The sequence below is a fragment of the Acanthaster planci genome, linkage group LG01 (assembly GCF_054643075.1).
Source record: "Acanthaster planci isolate LZ-2023a linkage group LG01, COTS_SCS, whole genome shotgun sequence".
Lineage (NCBI taxonomy): Eukaryota > Metazoa > Echinodermata > Asteroidea > Valvatida > Acanthasteridae > Acanthaster > Acanthaster planci.
This window is the reverse complement of record NC_141777.1, coordinates 31395134-31423086: the sequence shown is the minus strand read 5'-3', so window position 1 is coordinate 31423086 and position 27953 is coordinate 31395134. Positions and strand designations below refer to the sequence as shown.

The 27953-nt window shown below is 38.6% G+C and overlaps 1 protein-coding gene across 3 annotated transcripts; it reads left to right on the top strand.

The window, feature by feature from the left end:
- The first annotated feature begins 594 nt into the window (after nucleotides 1-594).
- Nucleotides 595-27676, top strand: LOC110976753 (two pore channel protein 2-like). Of its 3 annotated transcripts, none has more exons than XM_087139967.1 (21): nucleotides 595-795; nucleotides 4039-4274; nucleotides 5704-5786; nucleotides 6857-6977; nucleotides 7882-8010; nucleotides 8705-8827; nucleotides 9607-9725; nucleotides 11035-11139; nucleotides 11792-11918; nucleotides 12354-12555; nucleotides 13014-13158; nucleotides 13748-13912; nucleotides 14917-14987; nucleotides 15197-15278; nucleotides 16133-16202; nucleotides 19143-19380; nucleotides 20255-20345; nucleotides 21145-21258; nucleotides 23296-23417; nucleotides 23777-23935; nucleotides 24419-27676. In XM_087139967.1, exons 2-20 carry the CDS (start codon nucleotides 4071-4073, stop codon nucleotides 23923-23925), a joined length of 2460 nt encoding a protein of 819 aa, XP_086996093.1. In that variant the 5' UTR covers nucleotides 595-795; nucleotides 4039-4070; the 3' UTR covers nucleotides 23926-23935; nucleotides 24419-27676. The 3 variants fall into 3 exon arrangements, with proteins under 3 accessions (XP_086996093.1, XP_086996089.1, XP_022086007.2); XM_087139963.1 differs by adding an exon at nucleotides 1638-1684 and having other exon boundaries at nucleotides 23777-27676; XM_022230315.2 differs by having other exon boundaries at nucleotides 23777-27676.
- Nucleotides 27677-27953: the final 277 nt, after the last annotated feature.

Sequence of the window (27953 nt, the reverse complement as noted above, 5' to 3'; positions counted from 1 at the left end):
TTTTCAAGTTGATGAACGAGTTTAACGGTTCCTTGTCAGAAGCTGCACCGGTCACGATTTGCAATGGCACGCCTTCATATACTTCACTGCCAGGTTTTGCGGCTCAGTTTACTACATTTCAAGAAACCAGGAGTTTACAAAAAGAAGGTCAATATCGCAGATAGTGACCCAAATGTTACATTGTTATTTATAAAATACTTTTTGGGTGATCACCCTCTGATAAAACATTTTACCTACAAGTCATTTGATTAGTTTGCCGACCAACTGAGCAGAAGCTGAAAGATGCTGAAATTAATTTGACGTTTGTTTCGAAGACCTTGGAGATTTTCAAGTATTTTGAAGGCGCAGGTACCCAACAATGTACCCAACAATGTCACCGTACCCAACAATGTCACCATGGATATTTTACAGGGCTGCAACTTGAAAAAGTGGCCCAGCCTGCGCGCTAATTCAGGCCGTCACCAGAAAAGCCTTTCTGTGCGAGAAGTACGCCCTCTATTGAGCATTCTGAACAGGAGGAAAAACTTTTTTAAATCTGAAGTCCTGACGTCTCAAAGTGTTTACTTTTAACAAAGTCCGCCGAGGGCCAGGTGTACCACCAATCATCTGTGTGCGGACTCGGGCAACTCCTCCTTGGCCTCCTGCCATTTAATGACACAATCCTACGTACATGTACATGTATGTTCTCGACTTTGATCTTGATAGAGTTCCATTTGCATGCCATAAAAGTAAGAAAGACTATCACTGAGTACGCGATGACTGGATGATAAGCTTACAAACGCAGGTGACTTTGAGGTTAGTAGCTCGAACAGTACAGTCTGTCCATCTAGACCAGGGCGAGCATGGCAAGTGGAGACCAATAATCACGATGATATCGTTTTCCAAACTTGGTCTGTTGGTTAACATGGGTAACAAACTCTCTTTACTAGCCTACTCCTTTTAGAAGACCAGCTGGAAAGATATCACTTTAATACCCCCCAAATTTTGGCCTTTTTCCTGCATCAAGTGGATTAAGAATTGGGTACATGCCGGTGGTGGGGCGGGCGTTGTCAGGAGACAGGAGGTGTTTCTGCTATTTAAGAACCAATACTAGCCTAGGCTACTGTAGGTCTATTGTAGACTTTATAACATTTTTACTTGGGGAGTATTAAAGTAAAATTTTCCTGACCAGCCATCTTATAAGTATCCTCGATCCTCCTGTTTCTGCGCACCTAAGGCTTTGAAACAAGATTTTCAGTTGAAACATTTTAGACATGATTTTATTTGTACAACTCACAGCCTGTCATTGAAGCAATTCAAGCAAAAAAAGTTACTTCTTTTCGTGCCCAGGAGTATGCAGCTTATAGCAGGTTCGACCACATGTGTGTAAAAATTCCTGCCTAAATCTATGCAGCTGGCGCATTTGAAATCTATGGTGGCCAAGACATGCTGCACAAGATATATTTATTGAAAGGGCAAGTCCTGGTGTTTGGCATTGTAAATAGTACTTATTCTTGGCGTTTTTACAGCAATTTCAAGAGTTTCAAACTTCAAATCTTCCAGTAGTCATTTCCAGTTCATTTGAATAACTTTCTTAAATCAGTAATGGGGAAATGAGTTTTAATAATTAACTGTATTTTTACTTTTTATAACTTGAGGTTCCTTAGTCTGTCACTATTTAACATCCTTGCACAATAAATTACAGGTAAAGTCCCTTAATGTGTCCTTTGCTTATTTTGTTGTCACTTTTGATCTTCTTCACTAGCCAACACTAAATATGGCACCCCATACCCTCCAGTGGTCTGTCTCCTCATCTGTACATGTACATCCCACGACTCCATATTAACCATCCACATCCACCTTGTCCCTAAATCCCCCTCCAAAACTAAATCTGTGATCCTGATGAACAAATAGTTTTAAGGAGAAGGCAAATAGTCTTAATGTACTCGGAGAACACCTTCCTAATTCCATCCCAACATTTACTGCCATGTTCTTTGTTATTCGCACACCCTCAAGCACCATCACACATTGGTGAACATCCCCCATCCCCATCCACACCCCTTCCACACCCTTGGGTTTATGTATGTGCCCTTTCCATGTTGGTGCATATCCCATCCTACCATTGATTACCTTCATACACGAACATGGGTGACCCAGTGTCAACCATTAATCTAGCTCTCTTCTGCGGAAAAAAGAAAAACACTACAATGGATCCACCACTAATTTTTATTCAATTTCACTCACTTGACAAAATTAACAAAAAAATTACATTTTGGAACTTCAATTAAGCGAAGGGTCCTACATGTACATGTATTTCCACCCCGAAGTGCTTCACTGAATCAACAAATTTTTAATGACATCATGTGACACGTTAAAAGTACATACTAGAGAATAGAGGGCGAACGTTTAGATGACATGAAGACTCCTGAATTTTTTAGGGGACTCACGACACAAACTCTAGTATTTGTATCTAGGCCAAAAAAAGGGTTGTTTATTCCTTTTACACAAAAACTTAGATTACAGGATTAATTTCAAGCATTTTGGGGTCTTTTACAAAACTTTTGAACATGGACAAACAATACAAGTGGCCACTGGTTGTTCAATAGCAGGCACGTCTGCATAACGATCACTAAAAGGTGAGTGTGCAGAAAAAAGGACTGTATATTTAGGGAGTCTGATGATATATAAATGTAACTGGGTGAACAATCAACATTGACAAAGTAGGCCTAAGCTAAGGAATGCTTTTTTAAAATCAATGTTAATGCTACTTTGTTTTAGCCAATGAAAATCTATTCCTTGTTTATCAAGGAATCTGAAAAGTTTTAAAAATACTAACTTGAAATATCAAAAGTCCTCCTAGCCCAAAAATATAATTTTGAGTGATGATAAACAAGGAATTAATTTTAATCGGCATAACTAAGTTTATAAGCATGGAAAGAAACGTGAGAGATACCGGTAAGACAATTCTATTGGAAAGTACCCTCCTTACAAAACTGGAATTCTGTTTCTGCATCTATGTTTCTGTACAAATGCCTAGCATGGCTCATGAGGACCATGTAAACATAGGCTACCGGTATACAGAACTGGAAGTCACTTGCAAAGTGACTTGCAGTTCTGTAAGTAGGCTACTGGTATGTGCAATGACTGACTGACATTGTGATGATATTATGACGAATTTGGCATCAGAATGCAATTTTTTATGTAGTGGGTATATTTAGTGAAGCCATAATGCAAGTTCCAAATTCTGTATTTTTGTACCTGTATGTACAATAACCCACAACATGCCATTTCAGTTCATTCAATCCGTGCACTGCATAACAAACACAATTTTTGTTGTTCTCTCATTTCTTTATTTTTTCAAACATGAAATCTTTGTTTATTTTCCATATTTTTTCTCTGAGGGGGGGATAGGTTTATATCCCTGTAGGAATTTTTCTTTTTTACCACTTGAGCCTGCATTCTGTCACTTGCATGTACATGTATGCTTGTAGTGAGATGATACATGTACATGCACAAAATACTCGGGAAGTTTATTGTAAGTAAACGTTTAGGCAAGTGTACTCATATTTTACAAGTTTTAAGTCATTTGAGTCTTTACATTCATTAACTGAAATCATTATTATATTTTGAGCAGGACAGAATATGAAAATGCCAACCACTAATTCGTGCTCATAATCAGGGCACTTTTCTCACAAATATGATGACACTTGTTTAGCAGAATTGACATACTGAGAGGGCAAAAATGATCAATTTCTTCATCTCTGGGTCATTCCACCAGGTTGGGGCAAAATATGTGACGGTGCCCTTGTTACATTGGTAACTTTTACCACCTGTCATGACCTGTAGAGTAGGTCATTTACTCTGTAAAAGTAACACACACCTCTGTGTTCAGTCTTGCAAGATGTATAACAATGTCAATTTGGAATCCACATGCAGGGAAAGAGCTGTTCATTTTTACAGAACCCATGTAACAATTGACTCCCTCACAAATTGTGCCCCAACCTCATGGAATGACCCCTCTGGATCGAAACTGAAACTAATAATTTCATATTTTCATAGCGGATCTCAAGAAGATAACAAAGGGAAAAAAAATGGACAACCACGTGCATTCCTACAAGCCATCCCTCAAGATAAAGGCGAAGGATGCAGAGCTCATGAGAGAACGGACAGAATCCATAGTGCGCCCTCGCTCAGTCAGTTTCATAAAGACTGAAGAGGGTGAAATGGTAACAATTGACCTCTTCAATCAACCCACTGCAGAAGAGAGGACAGAAGAAACACTTGTGAATGAAAGTGTGAGTGCTTTTTGTTGGTTTTTAATGAGGGAGAGCTTGCATGTACATGTAAATCCATATCATAATCTGGGAAGGGGTTATGATAAATATGCTCAGAAATTCCATCCCCTTTCAGAAAAGATTTCTTTGGTTTTGTGTTTCCACAACTGCTTGTGTGGGTTATTTTATCTAGACACTGAAGTTGAGCTTGTCCATTTATTAGCTTATTCCCTGTTTAAAGCTTATTCCCTGTTTAAAACTATGAAAGAAGTTTGACAGGTTATCTGCATTGGATTTGAAGTGAATGAAGCCTGCTCTCCAATATCAATCCGCCCCCCGCCATCCATTAGGATGGTAAATTCAAACATTGGTGAAGTTTTCCATTCTTTAAATAAAATTAACAGGTCACCAGACAAAATTTGCATTTTTTATTGGATTCTCTGTTGAGTCTTAATCGTTGTTAAATGGCAGTGATATTTCCACTGAGTGTGCATGTGGATCTTGATAAAAAGAAGGAGGTGTTCATGTAGTTGAATGAGGCATTAGTGTAGGACCAGGTTTAACACCAGGTTAAATAAGTTTAGCACTCTATGAATAGCAGATAAGATTTATGAAGTGGCAGGGTGATTCAGAAGCTGGTACATGTGTGCACTGTACTCATCAAACGTTCAAAGGTCACACATTGATGTTTAAGGTAACTGACAAGTCCCCTTTGGAATACAGTGTTTGGATTTGTACCCACATTGTTGTAATGACCTGTACAATTTACTTTGGAGTATTTTCAAAGAGTGATTTTTAGCAATTACATTCTGTACTTGATCACAAAAGTACAGTATATTCACTCTTTGCACGCTGCCGCCGTAGGCAGGCAGAGCCTCTATCTGGCAGCTTTACACAATAAATATGGCTGGTTTAGTGATTTGCATGTACATGTATGTTGCTTAATAATTTTGTGCATGCTGCGTTAGTTCTTATACCATGCGATTGGACAATATTTCAAAAAGCTGCATTGACGGGATTCTGACGTGATTGTACAAGTTGCCAGGTCAGGGCTCTGCATGCCTATGGCAGTAACGTGCAAAGCGAATTGTGTGTAAGGTTCCATACTTGTACATGTATGTACATGGCATCATATTTCCAGTCATTTGTGTCTCCAAATCATAATTATTTACCACCTTTGCCTGTAGTTCAGATCAATTGCCAAGAAATTATGAAATTGCGTAAAGAAGAATGTGTAAGTGACAGCAAAGACATTGCATTTAATAGCTAACTTTTGTCTACTCTTCAAGATTTGCCTGCTGGAACCCTGCCATATTATCATGTTAGGAATGTCAGAAGAGAAAAGCAGTTCAAGTCTGTTTTTTTTATTATTATTTAACAGGAAACTTAATCACAACTTTTTTAAATTTTAAAAATTTCTTTAAGTGCTATTTATTTGCATTATCATCAGGACTTATATCTTGCCGCAACCTACATCATTGATGCCAAGCATTCCCGTAACTACAAGTTCATGACAGATCCCAAAAGTTTAAAGTAAGGTTTGTTAATCCTACAGAGTTTCATTTAAAAGCTTCATCAATGCAATTCATGAAATCTTGTTGAATTTCTTGCTGAATTTGACGTGGGATGTCTGCAAAGAGAACACAAGCAACAGAAGTCTGCTTGAAAGATAAAAAAGTAATAAAAAGGTATAGAATAAAATTTACAAAATGGCCATTTCCATAGGGATGTAGATCACTGGAGAAACGAAATTTAAGCTATTCCCTGATGAAGCTGAGAACAGCTTGAAGGCTTTATTACTCAACATTAAGGACATCTTGGTGGACACTAGGCAAAAGTTTTATAGTAACTATACCAGTGCAATCTCATCTTGATGAGATAACAGACAACAGACAGGAAAAGAAGGAAAGGCAAAAAATAGTTGAACTGAGAACACTTGTCAAGTTTTATAAAAACATGAGAGGAGTAGGGCTGTGCCGATGAGCCGAATATTCGATCCATTATCAGACATTTGCATATTACTTTCCAAATTTGAATATTCGAATGCAAAATTCATGGAAAAGGAAGGAAAAATTTTCTTTTGTTTTAAATGAAAAAAATTTTACCATGGAGGCTTGTTTCAAGCAGATTCAAATGAAAAGCAACAGATATCTTACAATTCAAAAGTAAATTATTTTATTAAACAATTTAAAAGGAACAGAAAGTTTCAACAGGGCCAGAAGTACATGTATTGTTCATCTCTTAAATCTTGCTAAATCGTGGCTGGAGATACTCCTAGATGTGAGAAGCTATTATAGTGATTATAATGCACAATTGTGTGCATTATTCCAACTGATTTTGTATATGGTTTGTTCATCAACAATCTGCTCGTCAGTATGACCGAATATTCGGATATTTGATCAACTTGAAGGTCAATTATTTGAATAGCGAATTATTAAAATTGACTCCACACTAGAGAGGAGAATGGCTTTTACATGTGGGACCAAGGACTTATTTGACATTAAAAGATATCAAGAGTGCAGTTACAATGTGTCGTACATACGATTTCTTTGCCTTCTTATTTGACTACTCACAAGTTTCCATTTTGGTGTTTTACTTTTAAGGAACTATCACCTGTACAACAACACTTTCATGCAGCTCGTTCTCTACCTGTTTATTTTCTTGGACCTCGCGCTGGCTTTGTTTGAGGAGCCAGCGGTGGAGACTTTAGGCATGCCATACTGGGTGAGCATTTGTCTTCCATTTTACTCATTCTTGGTCAAGTACAATCAAGAGAGGCATTGAAAACTGTTGCACTTGTCCGTCTCACCAGAGCATTCCACAGTACGCATATTTTGTGCTATGTTCTTTGTGGCTGTTTGGCATTCTTTGAGTTTTTCAAGATGATTGTTACTAGATCAAAATACATACATGTACATGTCCAGCCATTGTTATCCCACTAGACTTTGCAGTGTGTACAGTGCTTGTTTGCAGATGTCAAGTTTCTTGTTGAGCCTTGCACCTCACTTGAGACGTGAGCCATGAACTTGCCACACATTTTTATTAATAACAGAGTTCAAAATGGTTCAACAGAAAGGCTTTTTAGTGTGGTGTAAGTTCAGCAGGATGGAGGTTAACAGCTGGACTGTCATCGTCTTATTCCAACATCTGGATTAGTCAGGTTTTCCTGAAACGATCAAAAGACTGAATAGACCCTCTTCACAGTGGCGTATTTTGGCAACTGTGCCCAGAAACATGTTTCACTTTTGATGCTGGTTGGATGTTCTTGTGACATTGGTTGTGCTTGTGTGATGTCCATGTTCCTTATCACAGAAGGTTAGGGTTGGTTCAGTGCAGGTTCTCAAAATGGCAGAAAATAAGCAGATAATCTAGGCACTTTCTATTAGAATATGAAAAGCGAGTACTGAAGTGATAAGAAACTTGCTATTAAATGAAAATGGCAAGTTATCTGTTACTTCATAATTTATCAGTCTCAGATGACTATTTCTGGTTAAACATGTTCTTGGTTATTGCTTTGATGTCACAAACAAGTTCATTGTACTATGTTTTTGGTTAGAGGTTGCAGAATCATGCCCCTGTTTTCCTGACCTGTAATTATATTTTTGCCCTTGATATACTCTGTATGCAGAGTACCCAGCTGCTTGAGTTGGCCTGTATTGCTTACTTCATCTTTCGCATGGTGCACCATCGATCTTTCACTCCACGTAAAATATGGTGGACAGATGCCAAGAATATCATCCTGGTCATTGCCATTACGGTAAGTTGAAGGCAGGCATGTACCGGCTGAAATCATTCAAGGGTCAGGTTTTCAAAATTGATAACGATTGTCCCGTTGGCCGTATTCACAACAAAGCCATTTTTGTTCATGTTCTCTGAATTTGTTTTATTGAATGGAATCTGTCAAGTGGGATGGTTCTAGACTAGTTTGGGTTCGGTGCTTCACGTTCATTTTTCTTTAAATGTTGCTTAAATCATTGAATATATTTATTTTGGTTCCCAAAGAGAAAACTTAAACTTCGCATCTTATTCAATATGGCCAACTTATTATAGAGGTAGATTTATGTATAAAGAGCACAGTGTTATCTGCTTTGTGTCACGCCTCTGGAGTGCTGTCCACTCCATGGGAGAACAAGAGATGGCATATTTTTACGTAGCTGTGACAACCCCTCAGTTGGGATGTGCATGTATTGTGGGTGCACAAGCTCTTGCCTGCTAGCACAGGCGGGGCTGTGCACACATGACCAATTTTTGTTGAAAAGTACAGTCTTTGCCTGTCTGTCTGGCACCCAGTTAAAAAAAAGTCCCCCACCAGCATCTCTCTGCTTTGTGAGAGGTTGCTTGTACACAGAGCAGATAGTGACAAAGGATCGCTTTTGCAGATTTTTTAGGGCAGGTCGCTTCTAACTGTGGAATTGCTTATTTTGCTCAAAGTTAACATTCTTGTTTTTTAGATTATGTGCGTGGATATGATAATCGCCACCATCCTGGTGGAGGCAAGGGTAACAGAGAAGGTTTTCCGCTGGTCCAGATTGTTACGACCTCTCTTCCTTGTCAACTTTCCTGAAATGAGAGAGGTGAGTTTGTCCTATTTTTTTTTGGGGGGGGGAATAATTATCTTGCAGTTAATCAGTGACTGGTGTTTTTCTTGTTGGGCAGTTTAGCAACTACAGGCAATTGCAATGTGTGCTCAAGGAGAAGCAGAAGTATGTCACATTCTTTAAAAATCTTACCAGTAGCTACAAACATTTCAGATGAGATGGGAATGTCCTGAGATTTGAAGATGTGTTATGGTGTATGTAGTTAAAGAACTTGTGAATGTTTGTGGGTTGTCCGTTTACACTGTGTGGCATCATCCTCTTTGGAAGTGACACATCTTATATTCAAGAACTATATTCACCTACATGTACTTCACATGGGACTGGTTTGTCCATAATTCACAGTAGATGGAATTGCTCACTTTTTTTCCACTTAGAGAGCACAGGACTAGCTTAAACCATTCCAGCATAGGTTAGAGTGCTCAGTGAGATCCATGTGCTTTGTCACAGTTACTAACTGAAGATAAATTTTGATCCCAGTTTATAAGACTATTTCTGAGCTGCAATTAATTCTCTAAGTCATGTTTACATGCCACATCGAAGGAACAATTTTCTGTCAACACAGTAGCTTTGTTCTCATCTTTGAATATAAAGTGGACTCCTTGATTTTGACAGCGATTTCTGTAAAAGTGACAAAAATCATCTCACAGACTTGCACATGTATAGATATTTAAATCACAAAGAAACTAGAACCCTTTCTTCCACTTTTGGTCTCCAAAAACTCATACATTTTTATGTGTTACTTGTTTGTCTGGCAGATCAGGCGCTCATTCCGTAACATCCGTCGTTCATTGCCAGAGATCTTGGCTGTGCTTGTCCTCTTGTTTCTATTTCTTTTCTTGTTTGCTCTGCTGGGCCGTGAACTCTTTGCTGACGAGTAAGTGATCACCTCTAAAGCAAGTTGGGGGATAGCAAACGATTACGGGACTGAGGAGGCTTAAGAGAGTTTGTTTTCAAATGTTCCTTTTTGCAAGGAATTTAAGGAGAACTCTTTGGTCATGTTGGTCACTCTGCTGGACCATTTGGAATGGGCTTATTACTTTCACAATTATAGAGGTTTTGACATAATTAATTGTGACCCAACCTAATGTGATGAGTCCCAAATTACCACAACCGTGGCACATTTGAGTTTTAAACCTTTAAAAGAATCCTGCACTCTGGAATAAGAAGGTACCCATAATATTGTTTCATCAAAACAAAAGGCTTGGTTTACTATTTCTGATGCAAACTAAAATGGAATCAAAATGGCATTAAGTTTCATTTCGTTGGATTCAGTCATATTCAACAATTCATCCATGTGAGATTCTAGCCAGCCACAGGTAATTCACTGCCAACACTGAGGGTTTCTTAAATACGGAACTCAGTTTTGAAGCAAATGTGAACATACTTTGTTACAGAGATCCAGGAGAACGCTGCTTGCAAAGAATCAGTTAACATTTACTATCGTTGCCCTCAGTGGGTTGTTGATAGTATAATCAAATCATTGTAAAAACGTAGTGCCAGGAAGTAGGCAAGAAGCATGTTTTTGTAACTGTGGATCTTTCCACTTGTCTTGAAAAAATTACATGAATGTGTATATGTATGATATGCAGTGTGGAAATAATGTGTTTTGGGAGCTAAGAACTGAAGGAAAATACATTTTACACCCTCCAAAGAAATTACTTTTGGACACTGCCATGGTTTTAATGCAGTGAGGTCAACTGACGGTCTTGGACCAATTCGTTGTGTCAATGCTACAAGGTCCTTATTGATAAATTGCGCTAAAAGGACCGTATAGAAAACATTGTTTAAACATGAATTTGGGCAATAAAACTGGTTGAAATTTATATACATTGGCTCCAAAAACTAGGTTTTATAAATAGAAGATTGAAAAAAGTTGTCTGTTTCAATAAAACATTTCTTTCATGCTCAGAGTAAGGCCCTAAGAGTATTTTCAAACATTACAGTTTTGTTACGATGACATTTTATTTCTGAGCCATTGAATTGACAGACTTGATTTTTATGTGAGATATTGTTTTATTGTTGGTTCTGATTGGCTGGCTAGCACAGAAATACAAACACAGAAACGAAAGCCATTCTGGATGCATGTCCTCCAGCAAATGGATAACATTCAGAAAACTAATCCTCTGCATCTTTTCTGTTATATGTTTCTTCCTTTCTTTTGGGGTTTTTCTGCTTTTTTGTAGTCAACTGGAGAAAGTCTTATCATCAGAGAAGTACTTTGTAAATTATTTTGAAAACATCTGGGAGCTCTACATTCTTGTCACCACTGCCAACAGCCCTGATGTCATGTGAGTGAACAATCCAAGTCACAGATCGCTCTTTGGTTGTGGCCTTCAAGATTTAGGTTCAAATTAATCTTATTATTTATTCATTGGTTTATTTATTTGATAAAAACTGAAATATAAGCAATATTGAATACAAATTTATACAGTAATCATACAACCTGAAATAGATAGTTATATTTAAAAATGAAACCAGTTAAAGAGAATAACAACAGGTGCAGAGCAGCTGGGAGGCAAGTCAAAATGTAGAGGGGAACAAAAGAATCCCTAATGAAGAATTCTCGCCAGTAGGTGCACTAATCTTGGAGTAAAGACTTTGAAATCTGCCATGCAGAAAGGGCAAAGCAACATGTAGCTGGTCTATGGGTGCACATTGAGGTGATCAGCTGTGATATCTACAGTTGGGTTCACAATATGCAATGAGTTGAATTTACTGGTTGGTTTAAAGTAAGTAACCACTGTAATGCATGCATTTATTCATGACGCACATTTATTTTTGCCTTTAAATGTGAAATCACTTTGTAATTTGTCAGTGTATAATGTGGCAAGAGGTTGTGAGAAACATCCAGTAATATCACAATTTGTAATTACTCTTTGGTGAAATGCTAAATATGTATGTACCTCCACATTTAAACCTCTCCCTTTTTGTTTCTCTCAGGATGCCTGCTTATGATGCCAGTGGCTTCTACATGATCTTCTTTGTTGTGTTTGTCTTGCTGTGTAACTACATCTTCATGAGCATCTTTCTTGCAGTCATCTACAAGAACTATCGCAAGCATTTAAAGGTATCAGACTTGCCATTTGAAGAGCAGTTTAATCGGGGGGGGATGCCTGGTGTTTAGGGTTTGTGATGTAAGAGTGAACGAGTTAGTGAGTTCAGGTCTGGTGATCAGATGGTAAACCATTCAAATCCAGCTGCTGGCCAGCTGTTTTGTTTATAGGCAATCCACTTCACCCCTCCCCTCTGTCCTAGGAGTAGTAATGGGTACCTCCATGTACGGGGAAGCAAGCGTTGACAACCTTTTGTGCCTACCTATGAAACATTCTCAATTTGCCCCCCCCACCAATGAAACTGTATCATTTTCCAAGTTGTAGCCACCCTCATGTATTCTTGTGTAAAACATGTCAAATAACGTTGGCATTAAGTAACAAATAACAAGTACATTGAGAATTCTTTGAGAAGTTTCATTTTAGAATTGCTCCCATCATCCCATATTCAGAATGAGGTGCAGACCTCTGTCTTCTTGAAGCGACGGAAGCTGGCCAAGGCTTGGGACATCCTCCGCGTTACCCATGATGGCAAGTTTGTGCTGACATGGGAACGATGGCAGGCTGTCATGAGTTACGTCATTCCCAAATACAGCCCGATGAAGGTCAAACTGCTGTGGAAAGTACTGGATGAAGACGACGATGGCTACATTGGTGAGTTGTGCCCTACAGATACTAGAGGGCGGGTTCATGAACAACAAACATTTGCCATTCCACAGAAGTTTAACATAGTTCAACTTGAGTAAAAGAAGTAATAGTTTTATGTCAAAGTTGCAGTTTGTTTAGGTTTGCAGTCATGATTTGGATAATTCCAGAAATTAGGGGTCCATTTTGTTCGTGTCCCTATTACATCTGACAAGTGATTTCTCAAGTTCAGAGCACGTTTTCTAATTTTCCAAGAGTGGTGAATTAATGCAAATTACATGTACCTGCCAAACAAAACAATTCCAGTGACATTTTCATGTCAAATGACAAAGGTCAGATGTAACAGGGACACGTAAATGTGACACTTTTGGACCCCTAATTCCTGGACTTTCCATATTTGCATTTGTACTTGGTCCATTTGTAAATGGGTGACATGATATTTTAGTCTTGTCCGCTTGTCTTCACAGAAAAGCGAGAGTTTCTACGTATTGTTGACTTGCTTAACGTCAAACTGTCCACGGTCAATGCGAGTACACCGTTCTTCCAGAAGTATGTTCCTTCGTGTTACAGTTCAAAAGTCAGTGAATTCATCTGCAAATGCGTCAAACATAAGTAAGTGTGCCCGTAAAGCCCATTTTTAAAGGGAAAACAGTCGTTCTGCAACAGAAATTTTTAGCATGGGGAAATTTGGTCCACCAAAATGTTGCCTACTTTTTAACATTTTGAAAACAGTTCCTCATCAGCATGTGGATTGAATTATAAGTAAATGTAGAAATTTGAGTTTAACCATTTCCTGTTGGGTGGAATATCGCTCATCGCTGGAGCGCTTTTGCCCTGCTGATAATCCACTGGCACTGAATGCCTCAAACAGTGGTATATTGTTTCAAAACAATGATGGATTACCTCCGCTAATGCCAACTGAAAATGATGGCAAATTCCAGCAGCTTGGTCTTTTGTTCCGAGTATGGTCTTTTGTTGCAAGGCCCAGCTCTTTTGTCTCATTTCGGTTACCCCGGCTATGCATACAAATCCCAGGTGCCCGGTTCTGGAAACCCCGGAGGCAAGTGGTTAAACAAATGAAATATGGACTAAAAATAAGGAAACGTGTCCGCCAAAACATGGCACTTCACAGGCAACCTTATTTCTCTTCCTATTTCATATGCTCATCAAATGTTCTGCCACTCCTATTTTCCTGTACCAGATCTTTCCGGTATTTTTTTGATGTGGTCATAGTGGCAAATGCCATGCTAATCATCGCCGAGCTAGACCAAGCTGAGTGGTTCTTCCTGGCACTCTTCATCGTCGAGATCCTTCTCAAGATGTACGTCTTCGGCTTTTACAAGTACTTCCACAATTTCTGGAACATGTGAGTACAGCCTGCCCCATCGGAAAAGAGGTCAAAATTGGGGAAACACTGTGGAAATTCAGTGGAAAATCATAAGATTGCTCCCAGGCAAGATCATTCAATTCTTCAGAAAAAGTCTAAATTATCCTTGAAACATTGTTGCAAACCAAGACACATTAAAGGAGTTCTTCACCATGTGCAGTTCTTGATGTCTTTGTCCACATAAAAGTCATGACAATGTTTTGACTTGTGTTTAACATGGCCCAAGGGAAACTTAACTACCACATGAAGCTATTCAATTAATCATAACTTCAGCATTGAATTGAACATTAACCAGTTAAGAACTGTCATGTTGGTTTTGTTTTCCTCCAGGATATACAATCAACCTTCTTCCTATCAGTTCTGAGTCTGTTCTACATGTTCTAGTTAAGCTAGTTAAGCAGCAGAAGTTGTTGGAACAATGTTGAATAGTTTCCTCCACCGCTTTACAGTAGAACTGTTCATGTTTGGTAAAGCACAGTATAAAAGCAAGAATACTTGTCAGCAGGAAATGCATTAACTCAAAAGGTCCAAGCATGGATGTTGAACACATCGCAGCAACAACATTCATGTTTTGACCAAGCCTCCTGTTTCATCACCGACAAAGGATTTCTCTTGCTTGCAGTAGTAAAGAATGAAACGAACCGGTTTTCCCACAGATTGATTCCACAGGCATTTTTATAATGGTTTTTATCTTGTGGGGGTCACATTTCTTGTCTGTACTGCTCATTCACCGAGTTGTTGGCATTTGTGATGAACTCAGTGGATGTTGTGCACAAGTAGAATCCCAACAGGTGAAACAAATCTACCATAGACAGCCTTGGTTACATGTACATCTAGCTCAAATGAAACAATTAACAGTGCATGAGTGTCCTCACAGATTACTGTTGCTTGGTGACGGAGTAGCCTGTCATCACTCATGCACAGACTTCACTGTACTGCCCTCGTTGTTAAATATCTCTTATTTTGTTATTCCTTGTACACAGATTCGATTTTGTAATTGTTTCATCAGCGCTGATTATAACCATCATTGAAGAAATTTCAAAAGTAACGCCCAGTAAGTGGAACATCATACTTTCTGCGGTATTAACCTTACGCCAAACAAGCTCTTGTTCTGATACCTGTGTCTTGTTTTGTGATCGCTGTTTTTTAAACCATGTTCTAGATAAGTTTAAATGCCACTGCTTGAAAGCCCAGCCAGAATGCAGCTAAGTTTCCTTAGTTTTTATTGCCTTTTTTCATTCAATTTGTACCGTTGTATTGCAGTCGATTACTCAGGAAAAGCCCTGGACTTCATCCTCTCCCTACGAGTAATGCGAATGCTCAGAGTTATACAAAGTATTGAAAGGTAAACAGTCATCACTCACAGGAGACAATTAAGAGCATTGTGTCAGTAAATGATGCTGGGACAGTCCCCAAAGGAAAATACAGGATATACGGACAGCCTAATGAAACATGTACCCTTGAAGAAGAGACTACCAATGTGAGTCTTTTTTGACAAACGCATGTTCAGGTAAACGTTTGAAGTATTATATTTGTCAAACTTTACCAACAGATGTGATGGGAATCTCTGAATTTGGTCTTGTTGAATTGTTGATTTTGTCCAATATTTCAGTTGATAGTTTCAGTGTACTTAATACTTAATCGCATTGTTGCTTGAAAAAGTCTAGAGCAAAAATAAAATTCATTGTGCTTTTCTTTGCTTGTATTGTAGTACTTTTTTAGAACTTGTTCTCTCCGCTGAAATTTTTCTTAATCAGCAAAAAAAGCACGGAATGAAATGTGTAATGGTACCATAAAATATCCTTGAAAAGCCCATGGTACACCAAGTAGTGAAGGCTTGTTTCATGCATTTCCATTCATTTAGTGAAGTCATATCTCACACCAGGTTCTTTTTGAGTGGTATATTCTGTTCCATTAAAATGCATTTCCATGTTGAACAACAGTACTATAGTTGATAACAGACACTCTGAGCAGTCACTATTTTTGTTTTGTTTTGTTTTGTTTTGTTTGGTTTGGTTTGGTTTGGTTTGGTTTGGTTTGGTTTGGTTGGGTTGGGTTGGGTTGGGTTGGGTTGCTTATTTGGTTTTTTTTTTATATTTGGAGTCATTGCACTTAAATTTCTGGCAAAGGCCATATATTTTGCTAAGCAAGTTTAAATTTGCTTCTGAACTTTGCTGTTTTCGTTTTTACTCTCTGCAGGTACCAGGTTATCATATCTACCATCACAAACATTGGCCCATCAATTCTGACATTTGGTGGAGTGTTGTTCGTGAGTATAATAGATCTCCTCACTCTTTTTCTAGAATTTATTTTCATTTAAAATAGTCATTAACCGTACATTTCATTCACATTTATGTTGTTACAAAGATGTAAATAGAAAGCAAGACATCTTGCTCAGAGGACACCAGGCTAAAATGCCAAGAGCAGAAACCAAAATGTTTTATTCATTGAACTGTCTGCCTAGTGGTCTTCTTTCATTTTAGAATAAGAATTCTGTGGGTGACACAAAACCTGTAGATTTAGTTCCAACTCTGGAGAACCACTTAATGGATAAATTGCATGTACACACTTTGGACTGGTTTGTTCTGTGCCCAGTTGGAAACAATTGATGTTCATACCACTGTAATGTTTAAGAAATATAAATGCAATAACGCCATCTTTTCACCTCGATTAATAAATGATCCATCTATAATATTGTAGCTTATTTATTACAAACCTTTGAATGCCATATTCCCTTAAAAAATGTAATGAGTAATTTGCATTTCCACCGCATGTATTGGAAAGTAAGCTTTTGTAAAGACACTTATTAATAAATGGCTTCAAAGAACTCATTCTGTTTAACCACCAGTTCTGCTGGTACACCTGCACATAGTCCACTAACAAGTGTATGTTTTTTCCAAAATGGTTACTCTTCTTGAGAATTTCCTTATAAATTTCCAAATTTCTCCAAACATTACCTTTAGAAGAAAAAATTACCAAGGGATATCCATGATGAAGAGATGAGTGTGCCTTCAGTATTTACAGTTGACTACATTCGAATCAAGTACCTTTTGCTCTGGCTTCTATATTTGCCGTTGTCATGCTAGAGAGAAATGCCGCAGTCATATGCAGCAATATCTTGTGGACAGGACATTGATGTCTGTTAATGTGGAATAACATTTCATTTATTTTTTGTAGTTGTGTCCGCAGGATCGACATGATCATGACCATTCTTCCATTTGGAGTAGGATAATCACACATGCAGTGGACAAACAAAGCTAGCATCCCATCCTGCACTCACCATCTCCAAGGTTCACTGCAAACCTCTAAGTAGGCCCTCTGCCATCATGTAAACGTTTGCACAGGCTTCATTGAGTTTTGGAACGCATACATGAAGAATTTTTGGAGGATATTTTGCATTTCTCTGTGTGCATTTATGCCTGTAGTGTAGACACAGCACTGTTTTGGTAGCAATTAGTCCTTTGAGTGTAGCAGAGGATATGATGCTCATAAATAAAGCCCATCGGAATGTCAGCCTCACTCAGCTCACTGTATTAAAGAAAGCGCTGCCTTGTACTCAAAATACTTTTCAAGAATCAAGGTTCTTGGCCATTTATTGACCTCGTTTTTTTTTTTCAAGTACTCAATCAGAGTTGTCATGTAGTGTAATGTGCTCACCTGGGACAACCAGATTTTTTTACAGCCAACCGCATTCATCATGATCGAGCCACCATTTCACTTCACACCAACATGGTAGTCACGTGAACACACGTCGTCAGTCGCATGCCAAGTTATAAACTGCTGATGCATGATGTGCGATGTGTGGTGGAGGACTACTCTTTCATGATTGAACATTTTATATTATTTTAACACTGCTGACCTGACCTTTGACATGTCAAAGTATGTTTTGATTTGATATTGCCCAGTAACAGCTAGATTTGAACTTTGATATACACTGTAGTACCTGGATGCAAAGAATCAGATGTGATTCATTTTTGAAGTGAGAATTGCAGTTAGTGAATGATGATGACCCTTGAAAGACTGTCAGATGTGGAGAAACCAACTCCATCGAGTTCCCAAGAAGGGTTACATTCTCTCTCTACAGGTTCAAAAACTAAATTGTGATTGCACCTATCACATGCAGAGGGAAGATTTGTGCCTGTTAGTTTTCATATCGTGCAAGTTTTTGATGAAGCAACTTGTACATGAATATATAATCATTGAACACCACCCTCTGGTGTGGTTCTGTTGAAACAAGCACTCTGCGTTTCTAATTACATAATGGCACAGGGCCTGTTCATGGTGCTCTTTTAACACACTGCATACAGATTTATTTCAACCATCCGGGACTTGTGAACTGTCTCTGTACTCGGGTCTGGATGCCGTTAAGTTGAGATAACAAAAAAGCACTGGGTCAAAATGACAGTGCTGTGTTGGTATTTGATGCCGGGCAAGGACACGTCAGGAACATAATGGAAATCTTGATGAGCACAGATTTTTTGCACTTTCCTTGCTTTTTTTTTACATATCCTGCACTCGCTGATAATATGCATTGGCACAGTGTGTGTATGTTTAATCATCTTTGACAGTGGGACAAAACGTGCAGTGATTTCTTTGGCTAAGAGTGAGACTCCCCTTTTTGTCAGGCAAATCTGTTGAAGTGGGAGTTATAAATTTGGGGATGTTCAAGTGAAGATTAGCATGTGATGATTTAGCATGTGATAATAAAATATAAGATGTAATTTAGTATTGCTTATTGCTTTGCATGCCATATACACCTACATCTATTAATCATTGAAGTGTAATTCATTTTAATCTACCATTAAACTTCAGATTTATGTAAAATGACAGCTTACTTATGTTACTGAAAAATTCATGCATGTACGCATGTCAATGTTTGATCAACTGATCATACTCATTTGACAATGAAAGTCATACTGGTAAATGGTAAATATTACACCACCTCATTAATATTCATGAGCAAATTGGAACACGACATTGGCCAATTTCATTGTGCATCCAATAAGTAAAACCGATACCTAAATGACGTCATCCTGATGAGTATCCAGCTTGCTCTGGGCAGTAGTTTTTTGTGGAAGTACCAAAACCTACACCTTGGGACCGGTAATTCCCACTTCTTCCCCTCAAACCATGCTGTATTTGTATAATACTTTGTACTTCTACCAAAGCCAACTACCCTAATCAGAAATCTACATATCTTTCCTTGAAGGTTATATTCTATGTGTTTGCCATCGTTGGGATGGGTGCATTTCATGACTTGATTCAATACCATGGCTACCCAAACGAGGGCAGCAATATTGATGCAAATCGCCTGTACTGTGGAACCAACCTGACAAACTTCACAAAATCAGAGTTCTACAACCACCACTACTGTAACAACAACTTCAACAACATCATCAAGGCATTTATTGTCCTGTTTGAGTTGATGATTGTCAACCAGTGGCATGATATCCTTTTGTAGCAGGGGCCATGTTTGAATTCCTGACTACTAGCGTTGGAGTAACAGCTTTTTTTCAGAGTTTTAGAAGCATAGTAAAATATGAGATGGTACAGTTGAAATTAAGACTGAGAAAGTGTATGTGGTGCATGGGCTTTCAGTTATGGGAAGAAAGGCGAAAAACATTGCAATTGGAAACTTACCACTTTCACATTTGCAATTTACAAGGTGTGAAAATATTTCCCATTGTGTGAAAAGAATGGAAAATGTTTTCCACTCATGTGAAAAGGCACTGACTTTTCTCCACTCGAGTGAAAAGGTGCGGAATTGTTTTCCCACAGTGGAAAATTGTTTTCACATTTGTGAAATGAAAACAAATTCCCTGGCAAGAGAAAAAGCATTAAAAGAACCTTGCATTCCAAGCTTAGCTTCCATTTTTATTGCACTATTTGCCGAAAATGACCAAGTGCTTAGTTCAGGATCTGGAAAAAAACTTGAACTCAAGCTGAAAAACTGAATTCAAGAGAAGTCAGGGCCTAACATCCTTTGCAAATAACTGAATATTTCTTGCATATTTATGCTAAGGTGTCATATTTCTACTCCTTAAAAGTACTCACCACCTTGGTTCCTAAGTTGAATTCCTTCTGTATAATGTTGACTTCTGAAGAACCACCAAAATGACTCAACTATTACAAATTGGTAACTATGGTAACAGAATACAGTTGATTGGACATGAACACCATTATGTGTCAAACTTTTTATGTGATCATTGAAACTACAAGGTCTAAACAAACACTTCTGTGATTTTGATTAGGGTATTTGCAAGATGTGATCCTAATTGATTTGGTGTCTTGTTGCCTGCCTCGATCCTTAACTGGTCACACTGATAGCCAGTGGTTTCGTCCTCGTCACAAACAAGGGTGCCAGAGTGTTCTTCATCTTTTTCCATATTCTCATGGTGGTCATCGTTGTCAAGTATGTTTGCCTAGTCATTTATAAACCAATACATGGAGTGTGGTCCTTTGATCAAAACTTTGCAAACATTTATAAATGATTTCCCTTTGATATTTATGAAAAGATTTCCAGTGTTACCAACATTTGCAAATGCATAATGCAGTCCTTGTTCAGGCCTAATTACACGGACCTGCTCAGCATGCAATACTTTTGCCAGCTTACCTTTACAAGGAGACTGAAGGCAACACACCATTCTAAATGCTGTGTCCATTCTACTTTGATCCAAGGAGATGCCATTATTAAAATGACTTCATCATGCCCACAGCTCACACCTTCAGCAATGAGGGGCATGTGCACTTTGACTCGTCAGAATACCATGTTGGTTGAGGGAAATTTAATGTGTGGAACCAACAAATGTGGTATTACCACATAATGGCTTCCAATCCTGGTCGGAGGATTGATAAATGGGTGTTTCGAGTTTAAGAATGCTCACATTATATGGTGGTATCACCACCACGGTGGTTTCTAATGAGTCAATTCGGTGGTCCAACAGGGAATGCCCTAAATGAAGCGCATCTGAGGTCCTTCCGACGCGCATATGACATTTACCTCATCAATGTGACCCTATGCAGACTTGCAGACATGCTTTCTTCCCGAATGGACCTTGCTTTCTGAAATACCACGTTAGCTCATTCTGGTTGCTTTGTGAGTCTGTAGGTGCCGTGCTGCTGTCGCATCCCCCAGGCCAGTTAACAAAGAGAGACTTGGCTGTTTTGAGTTTGCTTTTTTTTCACTCTGACTTTTTGTTTTATTCCATCAGCATCTTCATAGCTTTCATTTTGGAAGTCTTCATGGTAGAGTACTCCCTGTCCAAGAATAAAACTGAGGGCGCCATTGAAAAGAAGATCGATGAGTTGGGACTTGGAGTTGACCTGTGAGTAGACCATAGTCATATTCTGACCTCAAGCTAGGTTGCACTCCACATTAAATGAGGGAAGCTTTGTTCATTTGCAGGGATTCACAGATATGACAATGAAGCAGGTATTGACCTGACACAGTTTGCTTTTGTTTTGCGTGAAAGATGAATGGACCCTGTAGACTCAATGCTGTAAAGTGTTGGCTTTGCCCCAAAGCCACAAATGTGTGGACAAATGGATGCAGCTGTAGCTTTGGAAGCCCATCATTGACACGGATGACGGTTTCTTCAGGATTTGTGTACACTTCATGGATTGCCTCCTTTCAGTTTTAGATCAACCCTAACCCCCAAGGGACCATTGAAATCATGCCTATGCTTGTTGGATTCAGAATGGTTTGGGTTAATGGGCCTACCAATTAAAACATGCTACTTTTGACACTAGAGTGAGTAAAGCTTGGGTTAAAGTGGTGTTCATACACCATGTAAAGAGACTCGATGTGAGGAATTATTTCTGAGGAAGAAGAGGATCATAACCTGATGTTTGGGTCACTGAGGCTTTACTGTCAGCAGGATTTATGACATGTTGACATAGGTTGACGGAAATAGTGCAAACAAATTCCTATGGTTGTTCACAAAGCAATGCCTTGAGATGAGTTAGTTGTTGGAGATCTACTCAGAATGTCAAAAGCTAATCTCCCCACATTTTTGGCCCAATAATCCACTTTTGGAGGAAAGAGTGAACACTTAAGCATCCCTTTTTCTTGTAAATAAAGAAATAAAGAAGAGATAGCAAAAACAGAAATTAAACAAATGAAATTTTTGAAAGCAAGCAGACTTTGCCATGGATTGGGCACTGTGTACCGAAGCATTGATTCACATTACAATTTTATGGCTTAACGCCTACATGTAAAAAAGTGATGGTTTTGATGTCAGGTTGAGTATGTTTTTAAAAAAAGGTATGATGTAATTATCTGCATTGACCAATGTGGCATGAGTCCTGAGGGCATCGTGTCTTTATTTTCATGTAAGGTTTTCCTCATCAGTGAGGTCGTATCAGTAGGTAGTTTGCAGTAAATGCACATTATTCCCCGGGCAACTCTCGCAGTCATTATGGGAACTAGCCACTCAATCATGATTGTTAGTAATCATAGCTGGACCAATTATGCCCATCCACGCTTGGCATGGTTGTTTCGCTCGCTTGCTTTCTAGGTCAGTAATAATGGGTTGAAGACGGAAACCTAAATTTTCACTATCTCTCATTTTGGGGGAAATCAGCCTCTTTGCTTGGATTTCGCTAATCAGCAATCAGAAAGTTGACACCCAAAAAAGAAACAGCTTGAGGTAAATCAGCTAAAACAATTCAACCGAAATGTCGCTTGAAATTCTTGAAAGATAAGTCCCAGGTTAGTATCTTGTCACACTCAAGAATGTATGTGTGACTTTTCTGATGTACTAGGCCACGGGCAGTGTAATCTTGTTCTTGTTGGCGTATCTATTATTAGAGTGCATGTATTCATCTAAGGGATTAGGTGAAGTGGCTTTTGCAGTTGCTTTCAAGCGTAGAAAAATTGCACATTGCTTGTTTTGCTACCAGTGGTTCATATCATCCATGTTGCAAACTCCTCAGGAGCCCTGCATAAAGTACATGTACAGTATGTTGGCACAATTACATTGCATGCCTTGCAAGGGGGGTTGGGGTTCCAGGGCAGTGTGGACATACTCAGGGCAGTAAAACTGCTCACAGTAAATTGGCATGAAATCGATTGCACATTCTCCTATTTGTACCTACCAGAGCAAGCTTTTATTCAATCAGAATTGGTACAGCACCTTCCACACTTTTCATGTGGATCATACCACGACCAATGTCATTGGTCTGATAACTTAAAGGGCAATATGGAATGTGGGTAGGGGCACTGTGTGTATGCCATGCCTACAGAGGTGGAGGTCTGATGCAATCATTTTATGCATGCATACGTGTGTACTTTGAAAACAGCCCCTCACTTTGCATATCGTTGGGTTTGGATGAAATGTTATATGCTTACTGTGTGCATGAAGGACGGAGGAAAACCAAAATAGGGCAAGCAAGCCGGTCAAGATAGACAAGCTCAACCTCACAAGTGACATGGAAGGACAGAACTCCAACGCTGATCCTGGAATACGCTTCCGCATTGGGAAAAGTAAGCAGGAAAAGAGTTTGCTGTTGTACTTTCTTCTCAGTTCTTTATTTTTGAAATAATGGAGATAGTGTCTCTGACTTGGAATGTTGAAAAATGAGGTTATCAAGATTCAAATGTCACAAATGTCAAAAGGAAAATGCCTGTTGTTAATGTTATATCTTATATGCCTGTCTGATCACAAAAAAAAGCTCAAAGAATGTTTGGGAAAATTCCTGCGAGACCTAATATGCCCACCTAAAACGTTAGCGGGAATATATTCTCAATAAGTGCCTCGGTTATCTCTTTTTCTCAGAATAGCACCACTGAATCCATGGTCCATCAACATTTTATCCCTTTCATTGTGTTTTGGTACACCGCAGAGTCGAGAAATGTACAGGTGTCACTGCAGGCCATGTTTGAAGGGGAACTGGACGAAGAGAACATGGGGCCCGAGACACTGGACGACATGGATGAACTCAATCCCGACGAGAATGAGGCGGTAGCCTACACCCTCAACAATGCCATCTAATAATAAGGGGGTATGTCTGACTTCTTTGAATGGTGGCAGTGGGGAATGGTGAGACCTGCCAGAGGAATTGAGTTGTTGGGCAGCATGTCTTAAGAACTCACCAGGTGGGTAACAGACTGGTGCTGCTGCAGCTTCCGTTTTCGTGAAGCAGGTTCAATTCCACTCATTACCACTGTCGTCAGATTGTTTCATTAGAAGTCACTGAGAGGGCACTCTTGCTAGTAAGTGCTCTTAGAGGTAAGCAATTCTGTCTGTGCCTTGTGTGTAGGAGATAAAGCGGGTTTCACTTTTACCGCTGCTGCCAGGCTTTGATTTACCGTTTCGGAAAGGAGAAATGCCTCTTTTGTAACACCTTGGTGTTTGTACCAGAAAATCTTTCCGTCATTTCAACAAGAGTTACATTGCGTATAATCTTACTTGTAATTAATGGTGTGTCATGATGGTACTCATCTTTTAAACATATTAATTTTGAACTACTGTTCAAAATGTACAGGAATGATGCATGGAAAGAGGAGAGGAGATGGGGAAAAAGTCTTCAAAAAGAGTCTTTTCAGTGCAGATTCTACTGTTCAATGTGCACTCAATTTACATGTGGATTGCTATTTTAAACTAACAGGTGTTTCATTTGCCTTGCAGATTAGTTATGGTTAATAAATTACTTAAGTTTCATTTTCACTTTGTTTCATGAAATCGGTTGCAATGAATGATCAATTCAGTATTCAGTACACTCTAAAGTAAATAATAGATATTATTATTAGACAAGAGGCTTTGTCCTATATATTGCATCTGTGTAAATATGCATTGTTTATTCTTGTTTTTCCAATAGTGTAATGAAAGCAATATTTTTTCAAATCACAGCTGTATTGGTTTGAATTTGAGCACTTAGTATTCAGTGGCATAATGGATCATTCTATAAATTGGGGGTCCAATTGTTTTCGTGACCCTGTCACATCTGACATGATTTTGTGTGTTCAGAACACATTCTGCAATTTCCAAGTTTAATGAATTAATGCAAATTACCTGCCAGACAAATAGAAACAGTTTTAAATTAATTTCAGTTACATTTCCATTTCAAATTACACTGGTCCGATGTATTTGGGGGACAAAAAATGTCACGCTTTGGGACCCTGACTTTATAGCACTCATATCCATAACAACCAGTATTCCCTAATGGCCAGTGCCTTAAACGTATAGTTTTTGTCTGCAATTTATTTATATGGGTGATACTTACGTGCAGTACGCGTGGTTGCGGCTCTTCACAGAGAGAGCATTGCATACAGTGCATAGTGTATACATGAATGTGCACTTGGAAGGTGCATTGATGGCTTTTCACACAAACACACAAAGTTTAGGGCCATACCGATAAATGCAAAACACTGGTCACATTGTGTCTTCAGTCAGATGAGGACATTTCTGAACTCATAAGTAACAGTTTTGCTTCTATAATAGAAAGAAACTGAATAGGTTCTCAAATGGTTAGATCAAAGTGTAAGACACCTTGAACAGACTTTTTGAGTATGAACTAAGGCAGAACATGAATAATTCATCTGTGCATTTTCACTTTGGACTGACAAGGTACAAGGGCGACTTGTACACAAAGTTTACCAAACGATGTATTCAGGAACTGTACAAAATAAATAACGAATGTTTCACATTCATGCATTGGAAATAATCATTTCATTTGGTAGCAGATTGAATTTTATTCTCCAATTGGCTTTGCCTCATGAAAGAGAACATTCAGTATGTCACCTCGTGAAATTATTCTGACCACTGCACTCAAAAAATTCATTATTTGTGCCATAATTCACCTGTTGTAGTAAAGATTTTCATTACCTTACAGTTAACAATTTTGATGTATTTTTCCCCCATACATTAACCATTTTTATCTGCCCTGTTCTTAAATGAGCATTAATTCAGTTCTGCATTTATATTCAACTTAAAAAAAACCCAGTTCCTATATAGCATTTCCATCAGTGTGCACGATGAATAAGATTATACATATATTGTTTGAATTACTCGCTTGGAAACCTGTTACAATTCATACCTCCATTGTTGCCAGCAGATCTATCTGTACACAAAGATACCTAAATACATGGCCCTTTGCAACTGCCTGGAAGGTATTGCCTCTGACACAATAAATAATACAGAATGCAAATATAATTATGCAAACATATGTTGAGTTTACGAACATTTACACAGTGTGACTGGCTGTTCTTTGTTTTCCTGCGAGATGTAAATTCATTAGATGGAGGAAGAACAACCAGTGGCACGGTAAATTGCCGTTCATTGCTCTAAAGTCGTATTGCAATTATAAGCCATCAATGTGATCAATTTTGTGGTTACATCTGTTGGTACCACCAGCACCAGGAACACTGATGATAATTTTAAAGCAAAAAGTCCTTGATTGCAGAAAATATTGAACCGATTTGATGCATTACATATATAAAAATTCAAACTTTAATTTCCGCTTCTATGTGAAAATTGGTCTCGTATTAGAAATGAAAGTTGATGTAGTTAGACGGTATAAAGGGTGTTAGAGGAACATTCTTCAGGGCTCATACACAATTAGTAATGTGCAGTCATGAGGTTAGATCAAGGTGGATTTTTTGTTCATCTCGTGGTTGGCCACACCCTTGCAGGACTTCATTACATTCGAAGAATCCACCAAATTTGTGGTCTTTTTCACTATTAAAGTATTTATTATACAATGTAAAGGAGAAATGGCTAATTTTGATACATTATTATAAATGTAAGAAAAGTGCTGTTTATTTTTTCCTGTGTAAGAAAGAAATTATTGAATCTTTAACCCTAACACTCCTCAGTCCTCCAACAGGTGAAGGATTGAGGAGGGTTAGGGTTAAAGCAGACAGGGAGTATGTTTCCAAATTGTCAAGTAGAACTGGTCAGTACGTACTGTCTTATCGATGACGAGATGTGTATTCAGTGCGAGTTTCGAAGCACAACAGGCCTGAGCCTGCATGAGAATGAATAAATGAAATATGAAAAACCTGTAATACTTTTGGTGCAAGAGATGAATAGATAGAACCGCTATCCGCTTAGTTGGAATGACCCTGGGTACATTTCGAATATATATTTGATATTGCTTTGAGTTAGTGGCATTTGCAATTTTCTGTACCTGTGCTTTTGATTCCTCATGTAAGTTTATCCATTTGAAGAATATCAATATTCATCGTGTGTTTTATGCTAGGCGTGAACAAAGTTTTTGAACGTTCAGTGATTATACTCATGTCATAGTAAAATAGGCTTTTGTCTGAGCCTATATAATTGGCAAAATACTGTGAGAGGCAAGTGGGGATTGTGGAGGTTTAAACGTGCAAGGAGTAATACGTTGGACGTTTTGCCAAAACTTTGGAGGGTGTGCATTTAAAGAAAAAAGCAGGGGAGATTGACTTTTGTCTGGTGGTCAGATTGTAACAACTTCATAATTTAGACTGAAAAAATGTTCTCTCCTAATTCAAAGAGCTGAGGGCCAGGGGGTTCTTCAGAATTTTTTTGTTCTAAAAAAAAAGTTGCTATTAGGAAAGCAATACAGTCGTTGTTGTGAAAGCTTACATTCTTACTGATTCAGACATTTGTAAAGAAAAAAACAGGTTTTGCATGGTACTATAGTTACTCAGTATGTATGCATAAGGTGGCAATTCCTAATTTAGATCTACACCTTGTTATCATATTAAAATGTACAATGAAGACGAGTAAACTGAATGATTTATCTTGACAAGATTTACGTGAAGCAGCATCACTTGGAAAGTTCTGTTGTGTGAGATGTGTGTTTTTAACAGTTGGAAACGTTTAAGGTGGGAAAATGCCAGTCGCGTAAATCTGTGCTAGTGGATGGGGGGGGGGGTGACTGATAAAAATTGCCCAGTCGTGAAACGAGATATTTTGGGGTTCGAAATTTGGCCTTAGGCTGCCGGAGTATTAGCTACGCCACTGCTTTTGAACGGTTGGACGCACTGCGTCACAACAGTTGCGCACCCAGGATTCGTCCCTAGGAGAGGGGCTCAGAC

Bases quoted from the DNA above. Each gene is read 5' to 3' on its own strand.
- LOC110976753 (XM_087139967.1), top strand. From the start codon at position 4,071: ATGGACAACCACGTGCATTCCTACAAGCCATCCCTCAAGATAAAGGCG. The intron at 12,556-13,013 runs GTGAGTTGTGCC...TTGTCTTCACAG, and splicing joins AGACGACGATGGCTACATTG to AAAAGCGAGAGTTTCTACGT. The intron at 13,913-14,916 runs GTGAGTACAGCC...CCTTGTACACAG, and splicing joins TTCCACAATTTCTGGAACAT to ATTCGATTTTGTAATTGTTT.